At 47.2% G+C, this 16,204-nt stretch overlaps 1 protein-coding gene across 2 annotated transcripts in view; it reads left to right on the top strand.

Moving 5' to 3' along the window:
• Positions 1 to 16,204, top strand: part of LOC105911428 (diacylglycerol kinase theta) — a 29,092-nt gene that overhangs the window by 8,971 nt on the left and 3,917 nt on the right. For both annotated transcript variants that reach the window (XM_031587124.2, XM_031587125.2), the window contains exons 3-20: positions 2,487 to 2,586; positions 4,194 to 4,279; positions 5,121 to 5,249; positions 6,468 to 6,621; positions 7,263 to 7,331; positions 7,487 to 7,587; positions 7,809 to 8,026; positions 9,380 to 9,470; positions 9,782 to 9,836; positions 10,054 to 10,115; positions 10,454 to 10,604; positions 11,884 to 11,922; positions 12,805 to 12,920; positions 13,555 to 13,706; positions 13,948 to 14,096; positions 14,962 to 15,140; positions 15,585 to 15,685; positions 15,905 to 16,051. In XM_031587124.2, coding sequence (XP_031442984.1) covers positions 2,487 to 2,586; positions 4,194 to 4,279; positions 5,121 to 5,249; positions 6,468 to 6,621; positions 7,263 to 7,331; positions 7,487 to 7,587; positions 7,809 to 8,026; positions 9,380 to 9,470; positions 9,782 to 9,836; positions 10,054 to 10,115; positions 10,454 to 10,604; positions 11,884 to 11,922; positions 12,805 to 12,920; positions 13,555 to 13,706; positions 13,948 to 14,096; positions 14,962 to 15,140; positions 15,585 to 15,685; positions 15,905 to 16,051 — 2,099 coding nt within the window. The remainder of the gene's footprint in view (positions 1 to 2,486; positions 2,587 to 4,193; positions 4,280 to 5,120; positions 5,250 to 6,467; positions 6,622 to 7,262; positions 7,332 to 7,486; positions 7,588 to 7,808; positions 8,027 to 9,379; positions 9,471 to 9,781; positions 9,837 to 10,053; positions 10,116 to 10,453; positions 10,605 to 11,883; positions 11,923 to 12,804; positions 12,921 to 13,554; positions 13,707 to 13,947; positions 14,097 to 14,961; positions 15,141 to 15,584; positions 15,686 to 15,904; positions 16,052 to 16,204) is intronic.

Raw genomic sequence — 16,204 nt, 5'->3', positions numbered from 1 at the left:
GAGATTGCGTTGTATAGATATAATCAAATTAGTTGGGCAGTCAAATGGCATGCTACATTTGCATGCATAAGAGAGGACAAACCATTACACACACGCACACACGCACACAGGCACACACACATTCAGCCATCTTTAGACATTATTGTGTGGGCCGTCTGTACACTTAAGTCATCAGCACAGCATCCGTAGGTCCAGTGATTCAGTGGACACACTCGTTAAAATCACTTTCGCCTGGTTGCACAATCAAACACACACACAGACTCAGTCTCTCTCTCTCTCTCGCTCTCTCTCTCTCTCATATTAACTATGATTGTCTGTAAATGACTGCGGTGCGTCATTGCGTCTGCCTGTGTGAATTACAGTAACTCCACAGGGAGATTGGGGTTGGGGGGGGGGGGTGCCAATCTCTCTCCTTTTCTCACACACACTCTCTTTCTCTTCCTCTGTCTATATCTCGCTCATACAAATGATTTACACATACACACCCAGTCACAGCCAACCCGGTCCTGAGTTGAAGACGGCTTTCTCTCGGAGCTTTTAGCTCCCCGGAACACGAGGGAGCGAGAGCGAGAGCGAGAGCACAGATATCCTCTCGGGTTTCATCATGGCGGAGCCCCATGAGTCATGTATTGTTTCACGATGGAGAAGTGCCTAGTGTCAGACGGTCGATTGGAAATGAGAATTGCTAATATAAGTGGCTCATAGGAAACAAGCTCTCATATCCCTACTGTGATATACCTAGATAACTGGCTGGTCCTCTATAAGGCAGTTATAGAGTGCAAGAGGTTACTTTGGAGTCATTCAGACTGTAATTAAGACTGTAGCCTCTAATTAAAATAGCAACAACAACAACATCCTTCTGGTTCATACACATGCCAACAACTTTTAAAGGTTTACTTCCTGAAAAAAAAAAAACGAAAGGAAAAACATAGTACGTGTCCCCTGGTGTTGTCAGTCGTAACTTAACCATTTAGACCAGTAGCTTACCCTGACCTGACAGGCCGGGCCACAGGAGCCGGATGGGGATCTGGAGGGGGGGTTATTTAAAGACCAGCCCCAGCCCCTCACCCCAGGCTCATCCTCCAGCCTTCCCCAGAGAGGAAGGAAGTGATGGGCATCTCATGCTGCTTTCCTACCATTCAGATGCGCTGACGGGAAGAGGGAACGGCACGGCGCTCACCCCCTCAGGCAATATAAAGCCCCCCCCCCCCCCTCCCCCCTTCCAAGTCCACGAAGGTATTTTAGGGCCTTCTGGAAGACAAAGCTATACTGCAGTGGTGTTCATGCAGGTCAACTACAACATAATAAACCATTGAGCTGTTGAGGTTTTTTGGCCTTTGCAAGTTGCCGTCCACATTTGGCATGATTAGATTTGAGCCACACACTTTAAGGGTATTCCTGTGCTGATAAGTTAATACGAATTCATTATTACCCTTTCCCTGCGCATTTTCCTCTTACAAGCCGAGCTTCGTTGTTTTTTTTAAAACCCTGTGCTTCACTGCTGTCAGCACCATTTCTGATGAACTCCGTAAACACCTCTAAATCTTTGGAAAAACCTTCACAGTCTATTGACTCAGTTGTGAGGCTGGCAGCGCCGGCGGGATTGCACGGGGCATCTTTCCCGGAGAGTTTGGCACAACTGCGGAAATCTCTCTCTCTCTCTCTCTCTCTCTCAAGGTCAGTGGCATCACAGCGTGCCGTGCCAAAACCGTGGTGTGAGAGCTGCACGGTGGTAGCATGAGGGAGTGGAGTGGAGAGGAGAGGAGTAGCTGGCTGGTGCTGCTATCCCTCAGCCTCTGGGAAAGTGTCTAGCCAACCAACCTGCCCACTACCGCCTCCACCTCCATATGCCGTTTGTCCATCAGATGGAGGCTTCTGTGTAGAAAACCACCCAGCCTGGTCCCACCATGATGGCAGAGACGCTTAACCTAAAGTAGCAAACATCACTGTTACATACTGAGTTAGTCAGCTAGCATTAGCATTCAAGGTTTATTCCCAGTCTACTCCTATTGTCTGGGGCTGGTTTTGCATTGCTGTTTGTCACACTGTCTGTGTACACATTGTGTGATTGATTCACTAAGGGATGTGTGCTTGCTGACTGTGCTCAGTGAAGTGGAGCCAGCGACAGGGTTGACTGGAGGATTCTCTCTGCTCATGTTTTCCCCTCCGCCTGCAGTGTCTCTGAGTGCTGCGTCCAGGGCACCGAGCGAGAACGGCGTTGCATGCCAAGGAGCCTCCATCACATTCCTCTCCGCTCACATTACGCTACGCGAGTGTGAAGGGCAGTGATGTGTTCTGACGCGCCGCCGCCGTGGTCACGGTGACTCCTTCGTTCTTGCCGCAACGCTCGGCTTCATTATGGTTCAGTCTCATCCTGAAAGAATTAGAGGGAATCTTTCCACGAAACCTTGATGTCTGTCCTCATTCTTTCTCTCTCTCTCTCTCTCTCTCTCTCTCGCTCTCTCTCCCTCTCCCTCTTTTTGCAGGTGCCAGTGGCCCATTGCTTTGGTCCGGCTGGTCAGAAGAGGCGTTTCTGCTGTGTGTGCCGTAAGCATTTGGAGGGCAGCAGTGCATTGCGCTGTGAAGGTGAGTCTGGCTTTAGTTTCTTCCCCACTTCTTCCCCAGTGCTCTGGCCTCGTCCAACTCCTCATCAACAGCAACCACACCCGTGAATAGAACAGTCCAGCATCTTTGTAAAATGCCTCCTTCATCCCTACTTGTTGGTACACCCTGCTGGGTGTCCTGATACAAATCCCACTTATACAGACGGGCTCTAATGCCCGTAACAGCACTCTTATTCAGGTTCAGTTATCTTCCCCCCCCCCCCCATTTGCCAAACGAACTCTAATGGCATTTGTGTTAAGTGCAGCACTAGGGTATCTGGAAGCACCAGACATAAACATGGCAGAGAAGTGGCAGTCCATTCTTGCCCCACCCTCCACTTCTGCATATCTGGATCATGCAGAAACATAACAATACGAAGTTTAGAGGCGGCATAGTGTTACAATGGGGGAGAGTCTTTGGGGACATCATGAGTTCGAACTTTCGAAGGAGGGGGGACTGTTTTTGAGCTGGGCACAAGCTTGTCCCTATGCTCCAATGCGAATGGGTCAAGAGCTCCCACCACAAGGATTGACGCTAAAGACAATACTGCTAATACAGCTGTTGTTACTGCCACTACCACTGTTAGGAACAAGTATGTTCAGATTGAATTACTGATTGATTTACAATGTGGAATGGCTGTAGCGTGGAGCAGGTAGTTCTACTGGAAGAAATAAGCTTGGGCTTTGCTGGGGTTATGTAATTGGAAGGAGTGGGATTGAGAGGAGGGGAAAGGGGGAGTTTTAAGCTGAGAGCCTTTAGGCTCCTCTGCCGTCTTTCTGTTCCACGGCCTGGCGGGGATCTGATCCAACAAGCCAAGTTCCCATTCTGCGTCCATAGAACGTCCCTCTGTGCCGCTTCGCTCCCAGCATTTCTCCTTTAATCCTCTCAGCGGTGTTTTTCTCTCTCTCTTTTTTCTCTCTCTCTCTCTCTCCCCTCTCTTTCTCTCCTTTTTTCTGTTATTGCTCATTTGTCAGCACCAGCCTCTCCTGTTTGATGGAAAACTGCGGTTGCCATGGTAATGGAGGATGGCCTTTTCTAGGGGGCTGAATTCTAAGAACAGAGCGTTGATTCAGGGGCAAAGAAAAGCACTGGCAACACACACAAACAGACACACACACACACACACACACACACACACACACACACACACACACAAACAGACACTAACAGGCTAAACACATCCACACACAGAATGTACAAAGCACAGACAAAATATCCGGGGCCAGCTGTATCCCACACAAGCTAGTGAAGCTTGGACGCGTAGATTTGCATTGCAGTGCTCCTCAACAAAGCTATTTTTATGACCGCAATAATGTTTCCTTTTGCATACTGTATCTAACCAAAGTGTGCATAAAGATATAATCATGTACCAAAAAAGGGGTCTGGAACAATAGGAGGTAGTTTCCCTCTGTTCTCTTTTTTATCTTGGTGTCATTTCTTTTATAACTGTATGCATTCAAATGGCTTTCGTTTGGGATTGGGTTACTCTGTGGCAGTGTTGTAGATGCAAAGCACTTGTCCTGACTTGACATTTGTGTGTGTGTGTGTGTGTGTGTGTGTGTGTGTGTCTGTCTGTCTGTCTATTTCAGTGTGTGAGCTGCATGTCCACAGCGACTGTGCTCCTTTCAGCTGCAGTGACTGCCGCCTCTGCCACCAGGATGGCACTCAGGACTATGTGAGTGTGTGGTGTGCAATCTACGAATTTCCTTCAGTCAGTTATATTACTCCCTTTTGTGACCTTAACCCACCGGCATGAAGGCCGGCCATACCATACAATTAAAATGCTTTTCTTCTATGCAGTCTAATACTGTATATCTATACGTTTATGTATTATGTGGGATATTTTTATGTTAAGATGAACATGGATTAGTTTATCAGTACAAAAGTCTCACTTTAGGAAAAGCAGACAAGACGCAGAAATAGAACACGACACAGGCACCAAATAACACCAGATAAGGAAATGGTCAGAGGGTCTCAAGGAGCCCCAAAATATCCACACCAGGCGGAGAAGGGGTCAGAGGTTCTTAGGACTCCCACATATACACACTAGAGGTCACAGGTGGCCTCAGAAAATAGTCTAAGGAAACACGCACATATAGGGGTAATTAGGGGAGTTAAGGAAAAGGGAATAGATGAGTGTGATTGGTTTTGGCAAACAGCCAGATAGGGCACCACCCCACAAGTTGAAGGCCTTAAAACAGCATGCAGAACGTTCGTACGACGAGATCGAGCTAATCCATGAACCATCTCCTTATTGTAGCTTATTGATTACAATAAAACTCCAGATTTCTACAACCAGTCTCCAGTCTTCTGATAGAAAAGAAACAGAGCAATCAGCCACAACAATGTCTATATGTTTATCTACACATGCTTTCTGTGAATGGAGCCTGTGATCCCAGCATAGCACCACTGTCTATCAACTGTATTTCTATCAGCTGTAAAAATGTGTTTTGGGCTGGAAAGAGCCCAAAGGTGTTTTGGCTAATGTACCATCCCTGTTGTGTCTTTGATGCCAGGATACGAAGCACCACCACCACTGGCGAGAGGGCAACATGGCGTCGGGGGCGCGCTGTGAGGTATGCAGGCGCACCTGTGGCTCCTCGGACGCGCTGTCAGGCATGCGGTGCGAGTGGTGTGGACTCACGGTAAGCTATTGCTAACTCCCTTTCCTCTCGTCTGTGGAGTGGCAGCCCGTGTGTTCTGAAATGCTAATACCAAATAGAAGAAAAAGGCTAAAAATGTTGTTTGGGTAGGAGGGATTTGTGATATTCACAAATCTGCCAGCTAACTTTGAAAGGTCAAAGAAACAAGGCTAATATTACATTTTCCACCATGTCTCTAATATTTTTTATGATGAACCCTTCACAACAGATCATTAGATCAGAAACCAATGCTGATTCCCTGTTTACAAAGTTCTAATGGATGTATTTAAGTTCATGTTGTTCATCAGTATGAAAAATTAGCCATCTAGGCTGGACTCTTTTCAGGGAAGGGTCACATTTTAATCACCATGATGTCAAGACAATTGTAATCAGTCCATGTCAAAGTATGAGGATCTGAAGTGAATTAGCTGCATGGGAACATTGAAGTGCTAGTTCTGCTTGAGACAACCAATGGCTTTTATCACTTCTTTCTAGAAACTGACAAAATCATGGAAAGTTGTTTTCTCACATTCGCTGCCGCCAGGCTCTCCTGGCCGTTCTTGTCGTGGCAACAACGTGTGCCAAGCTGTGTGGTAACGGCAAACCGCCAAACGGTAAACGGCACTGTCAAAACCAGGGCACAATTACATTGATGTTGGTGATGCCCCAGAAGTATTGTACATGGTTGAAGCCTCTCCTGTCGAGCGGTTTCATGCATATTTTATTAATCTCAGAGCTGTGCTCTCTTCCCCACGAGTGAGTCCATCCAAAGCCCCCTCCCCCCTTTTTTCCGCAGTTAAGCCCACCACCCTGCCCCTCTGCATATACCCAATGCCCTGCTCCTCAACCAGTCAGTGTCATAAAGTCTCACAGCACTTATCTTAATTGAGGGATAATATCCTAATGTGTGCCACAGAAGAACTGTGAGTGATGCATTGCCCCAGTTGCGAGACCATTAATGAGACGTAAGGCAGAGGGAGCTACTGGTTTACGTGCGCCAAGTTCCCAACTGCATTCTGTCAGCGAAGTTTTTCATCTCTTAAGGGGCTCAGTGCACCAAAGCATAGTTTTTGGGACGTACTGTTTTCTTTTTTTGTTTTTAGCGTCCTTGGTCATGACAGTTATCCGGATGGATGGTGGCGCGTCTAACCGTGGCTGCAGCAGGGAGAACGGCATTGTTAATCCGGGCCTTCGCGTTTTTTTTTTGCTTTTTCTTCGCAGGCTCACGCGTCCTGTTACATAACGGTGCGGCCCGAGTGCAGCATGGGGAGGCTCCACAACATGATACTTCACCCGGGATGCGTGCGCATCTGCTCGCGGAACTTCAGCAAAATGCACCTCTTCCGCATCTGTGAGGACTCCCAGTGTGAGCTTGGTAAGCCAGCTCTGGGGGAGGGTTGGGGTTGGGGCGGGGGGAGGGAGAGCACAGTGTTGACTGAGAGAAAAAAGGGATGAAGAATGGTACAGAAAGGGGAGAGGACAGGGACAGAAGAAGCAAGGAGAGAGAGAGAGAGGGAGATAGAGAAACAGAGCGATGGAGATTAAGTTCAGATCTAAGATGCTTCATGTCTTACTGCAGACATTCAGGGCAGGGCAGATAGCAGATCACAGATCACGGCTGCATGAGCAATGCTGAATCCTCGCTGTAAGAAGTCGGCTCAGCCATGGATTAACTTTCTCAGTGACCCCTGGGGGGTGTTTGGTCAAGGTCTCATCTTTTCTCCCGTCATCTAGCTGCAGCTTGTAGCTGATTGATATTTCTCAGGCTGACAGTGGAACTCTGTTGACATTTACATTTAGTCATTTAGCAGACACTTTTGTCCAAAGCGACGTACAAGGGAGAGAATAGTCAAGCTACGAGCAATAGAACCTGGTGTAACAATAAATCATTTTTGTTGACAGCAGTATAGAGAGGCAAGGTTACGAAGCAGTTTTTTTTATACGACTCGAGGGTTTAATTAATTGATACATTGATTGCAGTTATTACAAGGGCTTTGATGTGGTGCTCTTTCTCAGATAATCTGGACGACGTTGACTCCCTGACTCCTGTGGCAGCTAAAGACAACCAAGCCTCACAGGACACAGGTTACTGTTGCTGCTGACACATTCACACTGATGGACAAAAATGCTGCTTAGCACACACTTCAACGCAAACTTGCGAAATTGCTAACACAAAGCTGTGGATGGCGACACACTGCTGACATTTTTCTCAGAAGTAAAGTGTTTATTTTTTTTCGCAGGGAAGCAGACGCTGAAGGTTTTTGATGGCGATGACGCAGTGAAGCGCAACCAATTTCGCTCGGTGTCCATTCCAAGGATTATCAAGAATGAGGAAGTGGTGGTGAGAGCTTTGTCATTTTTCCCTTGTAACACTAGCTTATTTAGTGTCCTACAAGTATCCACATCCACCACAGACAAAACATTCAACAACAAAATGTTTGCAGAACACGTCTCAGTGCTTCTTACTATGTGGAACTGCGATGAATGATACTTCAGTTTGGAGGGGGGTGGGGGGAGGATGACTTATCCTCAGTCCACTCATTTGGTCGTGTTTGTGTGCAGGAGGCCGCCCTGAGGGCCTTCTACTTGCCAGACGAGCCCCAGGACTACGAGCTGCAGGTGCAGGGCCAACCGCCAGCGCTCCTCACCGACGACATCATCAACCGCAACGGCACCCCTGACGACAAGTCCGTCTTTAAGGACAACGCTCCAGATGCCTGGCTGCTCCGGGCCAAACCGCGTGACTCGGAGGTTTTGAAGATCTACGCCGACTGGCTCAAGTATGTCACATTAAAGGGGGTGAGGAGGGTTGGGGGTTGGCACCATCGGCTTTGTGTGGTAAATGTGAGCTTGAGACTGTTTGAATGCACAAGCTGTGTTGAGCATGTGTTCAATAAAGCTGAAGATGAAGGAAGGGCATTTTCAATCCAAACACCCAAATGTGAAACAGTAAATCTCCCCAACTGTGCAATCTCCAAATAAGTTCCAAACGAAGGCAACACTCCACTTCAGTGTACTTCAAGGGTGGCGCGGCTCGGCGGGTGCTTCCAAAAAGGCCCAACATTTTAACTGCTTTAAACGGGTACTTCTGGTTTTTCCAAACAAACCGTAGCTTTCCAAATGCCGCGGGCCCAACAGAGAGACATTACTGCCTGATGTAGAGCCTCAGTTGGTCAAAGTGTTTACAGTCCCTGCCACTGGCTTCCTGAGCCAGTGTATAAAAGCCGTCAAACACACACTTGGCCTGATTGATGCCATGATTGCGGTTGTGGGGCCCCGTCGCCAAGGAGATGTAGTCACATTGCCTTGATCGTTTACCAGTGGATCCTGGTGCCAAGGCAACGGCACAGAGAGTGCGTCGGGATGGGAAGAATGCGGCCGCTAAATGAATCCCCATCGTCTAGTTTATCATTGCCAATAAAATTCACAGAGTATTGATGGATGGCATATTAAAGAAATAACTCCAATTATAGAGTGGTAGGAAGGTTTTGTCACAGTAATAAAAACGCAAGGCTACCTACATGTGTCCCACTGTATCCCTTTTTTTTCATTCATAGTGTTTATGTTTAGCTTGAAGTCATGACGTTACATTATGACAGAAGAGTTTCTGCTGAGATTTTATGAGTCACTTTGAATTACACCACACTCGCTTGGACGGACCCCACACTGACGCATATGAAAGCCAGCCAGGCAATGAATGACATCTTTCTATGCCCTCATGGCAACTGGACAGGAGGGACCAGTTAAATCAAGTGCTTCAGCCGAGCCAGGCTACCAGTTAATGACCTAATGCGGCAGCAATAACCCTAACGCAATAACACTCCAAAAGTGAAACAACAACAACTTTCTTCTCTTGGTGGTCCGAAGCCTGGGAGGCAAGGGAGGCATTCCTAATACAATAATTTCCAGTGGCATGAGGCCATTTAGTCCATGAACATTAAACAGCTCGAAATGACACACTGAAATGTCACGCTCAGACCTCTGAAAGAACAAGAGAGGAAATGAGAACTCTGTATTTATTGATTTGCTGAACTGAATTCTATTTAGGCTCTCCAGTTGATGGAACAATTTCAGAGGCGCCGCTTCTCGAAGGAGTTGTTGTGTTTTCATGTTTGTTTTTTTTTCTCCCCCAGACATGGCGCGGCCTACGGCTCCATCACAGTTGGCAAGGAGAGCACCGTGGACTGGTCCATCAAAGAAGTGCTAAGACAGCTGGACAAGCAGGTACCGTATGGCACAGCATGCCACGGTGTGCCCACATCGGCGCCAACGCAACACACACACACGGATTGTATTACACTGCAAAATGCTGCCCCTGTAAAAGTTGTTGCAGTTGGTTGTAACATTTCGGTGACGTGAGAACAAGACTGAGGTCTGGGTGGCTCAACTGTAGGTGTTGTAAAAAACAGATGTAGCCAGTGGATTTGGTTTGTTCTCACACTCTTGGTTTCACTGTTACTTAGTTTCACTGTGTGTGTGTGTGTGTGTATGTGTGTGTGTGTGTGTGTGTGTGTGTGTGTGTGTGTGTGCTCTAGGATGAAAACACTGAAAACTTCAACCTTGTGGAGGTGTATATGAACAGCAAACAAGGTGAGACACTTGGCGTCAGAGAGTGTGTGCCCCTGTATCACTATACATTTAAGACATTTGTAAAAACTACTAAAAGTTTCCCCACAATCCTAACGGTACTGCAGAAGATGTAGTTCTAGTGAATTATCTGGGCCACCTGAATACGGTACTCAGACACGGCTGCCTATATATATATCTGAGGTGATGTGAGCTCACTGGTTTGCCTCCTCCTCTGCAGTTCAACGGCAGGTTCTGACTGGTCAGGAGCTTCTGCTCGACAAACTGCAGGAGATAAGAAAGGTATGAGCTACCTCCCACAGAGGAATCCCTGCTGATGGGGATCTCTGTGTGTGTGAATGTGGGCGTGTGTGACCGAGAAAAAGGAGAAAGAAAGTGTGTGGGAGAGTGCATGGCTGGCTAGATGGGTGGATTGATTAGTGAGTATTAAAGCTGTATGCAAACATAAAGGTTGAGCTTGTACTAGTCCTGTGTGTGTGTGTGTGTGTGTGTGTGTGTGTGTGTGTGTGTGTGTGTGTGTGTGTGTGTGTGTGTGTGTGTGTGTGTGTGTGTGTGTCTCTATCTGTTTGTCTGTCTGTCTCTCTCTGTCCATCTCAACGGCCCTGTCTTCCTTCTTCCAGGTCTCCCTGAGGCAGATGAACCAGACGCGGTTCTACATCGTGGAGAATCGGAACCGGGTGGTCCAGGTGAACCTGCTGCTGGGGGGCCTGCCTGTGCAGCTGTCCAAAGCTGAGTACGCCGGGCTGCTGAAGACGCACCTGGAGATCAAGGGTGAGTTTGACCATCTACGTTTCTACAAGTTTTAAGTTCAAAGTACTTTATTGTCATCGTCACAAAAAAACAACGAGACAGACGAGGCAGCACCATACAGCTAAAACACTTAAGTTGCTGTGCACACTAACTGCCACAGCGAAATAATAATAAATAGCAATTAATAAATAGATAAATAAATATCCCTAAAGTAAAGAAAGTACAGTGCAGATCCCTGATTGCTAAGACAAATAGCTACGAGCTAACCCACCCCTTACGATGGAATGGTTGGTTTTATTGGTTTATCTGGTTAGATTCCCTCCAGTCCTGCCACGGACTTACTTGATATGGGTTATTAAGCAACGGCCATAATCTTGATGGTAGGACCATGGGAAGGGTCTGAGAATAGCAGCTTGATACATGTAGATTCGTTTCACTGTCTCCTAAGGACAAGACCTAAATGGCAGTCACCAAAGCATGACTAACCACTACATTTTAACCTCACCAAAATATCTGTGGGTGGAAAACAAGTGTTGTGTCTGGCCGGGCTGGAGTGCTGTGGCTATGTGATATTTGTTTTGGTTTATACTCTTTGTTTACTCTAGTGTGTGATCATGTGACCACATCCATAAACAGGTCTGTCGGCTGATTTAAATACCCAATTGTATTGTGCGCTGATGTATTTTAGAGATTAAGTTGTTTAAATAACGACAACAGCATATTTCCTACATGGGAGACTCTCTAGATCCTCTTTAGATAGTAATTGTAAAAATATTTACGTGCTCCCTCATGCTAGCATGCTAACTCTATGTAATAAGAGGGCAGGTTCAGAGTTCGTATGCTTTTATCCCTTTATGCATTTTCCATGATTAATCTCTGCAGATCCAGTCCACACTGCTTTGTGGGGCACTAAGACTGTTATTGCTTAGCTGGTAGTGTTTGTTTATGCTTGATGCCTCTGCACTAAAGGATATGCAAGGCAGCACAGGCTATAATGGATGTCTAAGGTCATCAGATTTAATCTGGGTCTGTTCCTCCTCCTCTTCTCTCTCTCTCTCTCTTTCTCTCTCTCTCTCGCTCTTTCTTTCTTTCTCTCTACCTTTCTCTCTCGCTGTGTCCTACCTCTTAATGCACTCATCTATCTAAATTTTCCCTATCTCATATTCCTCCTGTCTGTGTCTCTGTGTCTCTCTCTCTCTTTTTCCCTTTCCCTTTCCTCTCTCACTCTCCCTCTTCTCCTCTCTATCCCCTCTCTCTCTCTCTTCCCCTCCATCATCTCCCTCACTCTCTCTCTCTCCAGATCACTTGGTCACCATCACTCAAGTTTACAGCACACAAGGTGAGTGTGTAGCCATGGCAACGCTTTAAGCTAATGATCCTTCCCCACCCCCACCACCTACTGTTCCCTTCCAGCATCCCACCACCCAACAACTCATCACAGCCTCTCACCCACTCATAAGGGCAGCATCATTAGCCCTGTGCCCCCTCATTAGCACCCAGAGCATAGCGGCGACTGCCCTCCCTGATACTGTGCTGCCACTTTTTTTTTGGGGGGGGGGGGGACCAACCAACCAACCAACCAACCAACCAACCAACCAACCACGCCCCTGGTACCACGCGGGCTACGGCACGAGAACACCCACTACGCCCCTCGTCCCCTTTGCCTAAACATCCGGCCAGGCCCACTGCCCACTGCCCTTTAAATGAGCTCCTTGTTGGCGAGACAATGGCCTCGCTGTGAGCGGCGTCAGTGTCCGGTCATCGGCGGCCAACCTTCGTGCCCTCACAGGCACGATGCCACGCGCTGCTCAATAGCCCATCAGCAGCCTGTTGTGCCACGCAGCATTCACCACACCACACAAACATTTTTTTTTCGATGGCACTGCAATATTGGAGTCTGCTGTTGGACACTTTAAAAAGGGAGAGACTTTGTCTTAGTCTCTCATTTCAAATCAACACCTAACATATTTAATGTTAGCTTTAGCTGTTAAGTTATCTGTTTTTAGTTAAAGTTTGACTACTCTTATCCTGTCGTGCCGTTCTTTTTCCATAGTCAAGCTGGTAGTCTTAGGTAGAGAGACCTTGAGTTGACCTCCTTCCCTAGAATCACACTAGTATCTTAACTGCGTTACTTGTCTCGTGATAATGTGACCTTTCAGAATCCCGGGCAGTTGAACAGTTATGCCCTATTCCACCCTCCCTCTCTCTCTTCTGCCTGTAGGCGCTGTGGTGCTTCAGATCTCCTGTTTCTCGGAGGCCGAGAGGATCTTCATGCTGGCCAAAGACTCCTCTGTTGATGGCAAACAGCTCACTTCGCTGGTCATCCCGCAAATCACGGTGAGCGTCCTTGACCAGAGGTTACGACTGCGCCATGACAACCCTGTAGCTATCTAACATACTGGAGAGATTGGAGTTCGGTGGGGATAGAGACTCTTTCATTCAGGAGCTCACGTGCTACTTATCAAGCGCATGTGTCCTCAGCAGTGACACTGTCTGCCTCATGGCTCATGATGGAGCAGGAACGGCACGCTGAAGCCCACTAGTGGTTGTTTTATGTTATTGCAGCTTTACCACAATAGGATTCAAAGCTGCAGTCCGCGGTTCTAATGCAATACACGTTTTGGTCAAATTCAGCTAATTGCTCCTCACAGTCCTCTAGCTCTCTTTTAAGTGTGTGCGTTCAAAAAAACTCTGGTGTTCATACACAGTCCTGACTCTGTAAATGGGAAAACAAACACAGTGGCTTGGACGAAGCGATAAACAATCCCAGCCAATCAACACGGTGCTTCAGGAGCACAGAAAGAAGGAGTATAATATGATGGGCTGTTGTGCACAAATATCAACAACCTGTTGCAAAACCAAAACAGTTCTTTAATGGGATGATTCATTGATCAGGTATTTTAAGGAGGACAAGATCATTTTCAAGCACTGAAAAATAAAAAAGGCTTGTTTTGTTTACTTTTCTCACCAGACAAGCAAGCTCCCAAGGGGCGGCTGTCCGCTGTTGGTCTATGTGAACCCTAAGAGTGGAGGGCTGAAGGGTAGGGAGCTACTCTACAATTTCCGGAAGATTCTCAACCCCCACCAAGTCTTCGAGCTGACCAATGGAGGACCCCTGGCAGGGTAACATCATCCTGCCTGTCACCAAACTACCCTTGATTCTTTGGCCAAGGCGATTAGCCTACACATGCATTTCCTGAACTGTGTTTGTAGTTTCAAATTTGAATGCATTTTAACACATGCATGGTATGATGGAACTTAACATGCTTTATGTTTGTGTGTGTCTTTATGTGCAAATGCGAATGTGTGCTCTAATATTGGTCTGACTTAACTGGTCTTCCCTCCCTGTGTTGGTGTGTTCCAGGTTACACACGTTCAGTGAAGTGCCCCACTTCCGCATCCTGGTGTGTGGGGGCGATGGGACGGTTGGGTGGGTGCTAGGGGTCCTGGAGGCCATACGGCACAAACTGGCCTGCCCTGAACCCGCCATCGGCATCATCCCCTTGGGCACGGGTGAGTGGCCCACACAGCCTCAGATAAGAAGAAGAGACACTCTTCTCACTGTGGTCATCCCCGTCGTCATTTGAAATGTGCTCGATTGGCGTAATTTTTTTCTTATTCACGTGACAGCCAGTAAAATGTAAATTAATTATTTAAAAGGAAAAAGTTGTGTTCACTTCAGATCAATAATCAGGAATGATTTCCAGACTGACGTCACAAGCTGAGGTGTGGAAAGTGTTCATGCATTTGGTGTTTGGTGAGACCGAGCTTAACTCCGTCAAACTCTGGTGCTACTGGATGAACTAAAGGAACTTAACTCCGTCAAACTCTGGTGCTACTGGATGAACCAAAGGAACGTAACTAATGAACAGTAAGCCCAAAGCAGATGACCGTCGGCCATTTAGGCAGCCAATAATCTTGTGTTGAGCGAGCTGAACCAGCAGTCTCAGTGAAAGAAGCACGAGATGTATGGTGTCTGTGTGACCACACATGTGGGAGGAGAAAATGGCTGCCGATGCAGACCTAGCACATTTTCTCAGTCTTCTACATGGTTTTAGCACATCAAACGTGAGGTGTTGCACCAGCTGACAAACTCTGCTAGTGCAGATCCACAGCTCTGGGCTTGGGTTCTAGAAGCTGTTCTCATTACACTTCTCTGGGTATAGAATGATATGTAGTTCATGGCTTTTGTTTTGTATGTTAAAACAGGTTTAGTTTAAATGTTGCCCTACCTGCACTACCTGTATGCTACACTCAGTTTCTTTTAACAAAACTGCAGAAATGAAACTTCTTGCGGTTGTGGTGAGCTACAATGCCACTTCCTGATTTCGTAGTATGCTGTTCAAGTTGTTGTTTTTTTTTTTCACATCCTGTGCAGGAAACGACCTGGCCCGCGTGCTGCGCTGGGGGACGGGCTACAGCGGAGAAGACCCCTACAGCGTCCTCCTCTCATTGGACGAGGCGGAGGAGGTGGAGATGGACCGCTGGACCATCCTCCTGGATGCTCAGGAGATGACCGAGGACGGCAAGGAGAACGGCTTCCTGGAGCCGCCCAAGGTAGGGGCAGCCATGAACCTTCCCTCAGACCCAGAGAGCCATTGACCACGGATGGGACCTGGCACCGGCCTAGTACAGCCCCTCATCAGGGCCTCTACAGACTCCGCTATTGAGATTACATTACTTTACATTACTTTCCTTTACATTATTTTCCTTATATCTTCACATACTTTATCACCAAAGCAACTTATTGTGCAATGAATATGATTCAGTGGAAATGAATACTCCTCATTACATTGGCTTTTTCTACTATGTTAGTCCAGCTCTGTTAGTTGAGACACTATACTGTAACTCATTCTTCAAGACTCGTGTCCTCTAATACTCACTGGGTTTTAGTACGGTACACCTCCAGTCAGTGCGTGACTGGGCCTTTTTTTGTGTGTATGGTCAGCCTTTAGCTTCTCAGCGCTGTTAGGTGTTAAAAGCCTGCTCTCTGCCTCACAGATAGTCCACATGAATAATTACTTTGGCCTGGGCATTGATGCTGAGCTCAGTCTGGACTTCCACCAGGCCAGGGAGGAGGAGCCAGGGAAGTTCAACAGCAGGCAAGTGTCTGACCTTTCACCCCAGATCACAGAGGGCATTTCAATCAGAGCATTCAATTAACGATAAATATGCAGTGTGAATGATACGTGGTTCTGATGTTGAAGAGGACCTGGAATATGTGACTAATGCGGTTAAACGATGTGATATTTAGCTGAGGATTGAATGTATGTGTGTATGGGAGGCTAACAGTGGGCATTCTTCATTGGGTGCTCATCTAGGTTTCACAACAAGGGTGTGTATGTGAAGGTGGGGCTGCAGAAGCTGAGTCACACCCGCAGCCTGCACAAGGACATCAAGCTGCAGGTGGACAAGCAGGACGTGGAGCTGCCCAGCATAGAAGGGCTCATCTTCCTCAACATCCCCAGGTACAGAACACAAACACTAACACAAATACAAACACAAACACAAACACCACATGGCCAAAGAATGAAAGTCTGTTGTGATAGAAAGAAACATCTCAGTGCTGATGTGTGTGTGTGTGTGTGTGTGTGTGTGTGTGTGTGTGTGTGTGTGTGTGT

Source organism: Clupea harengus, chromosome 20 (assembly GCF_900700415.2).
Source record: "Clupea harengus chromosome 20, Ch_v2.0.2, whole genome shotgun sequence".
NCBI classification, from domain to species: Eukaryota; Metazoa; Chordata; class Actinopteri; order Clupeiformes; family Clupeidae; genus Clupea; species Clupea harengus.
Note: the sequence above shows the minus strand (reverse complement) of the source record. Positions and strands in the feature narration are given on the sequence as shown.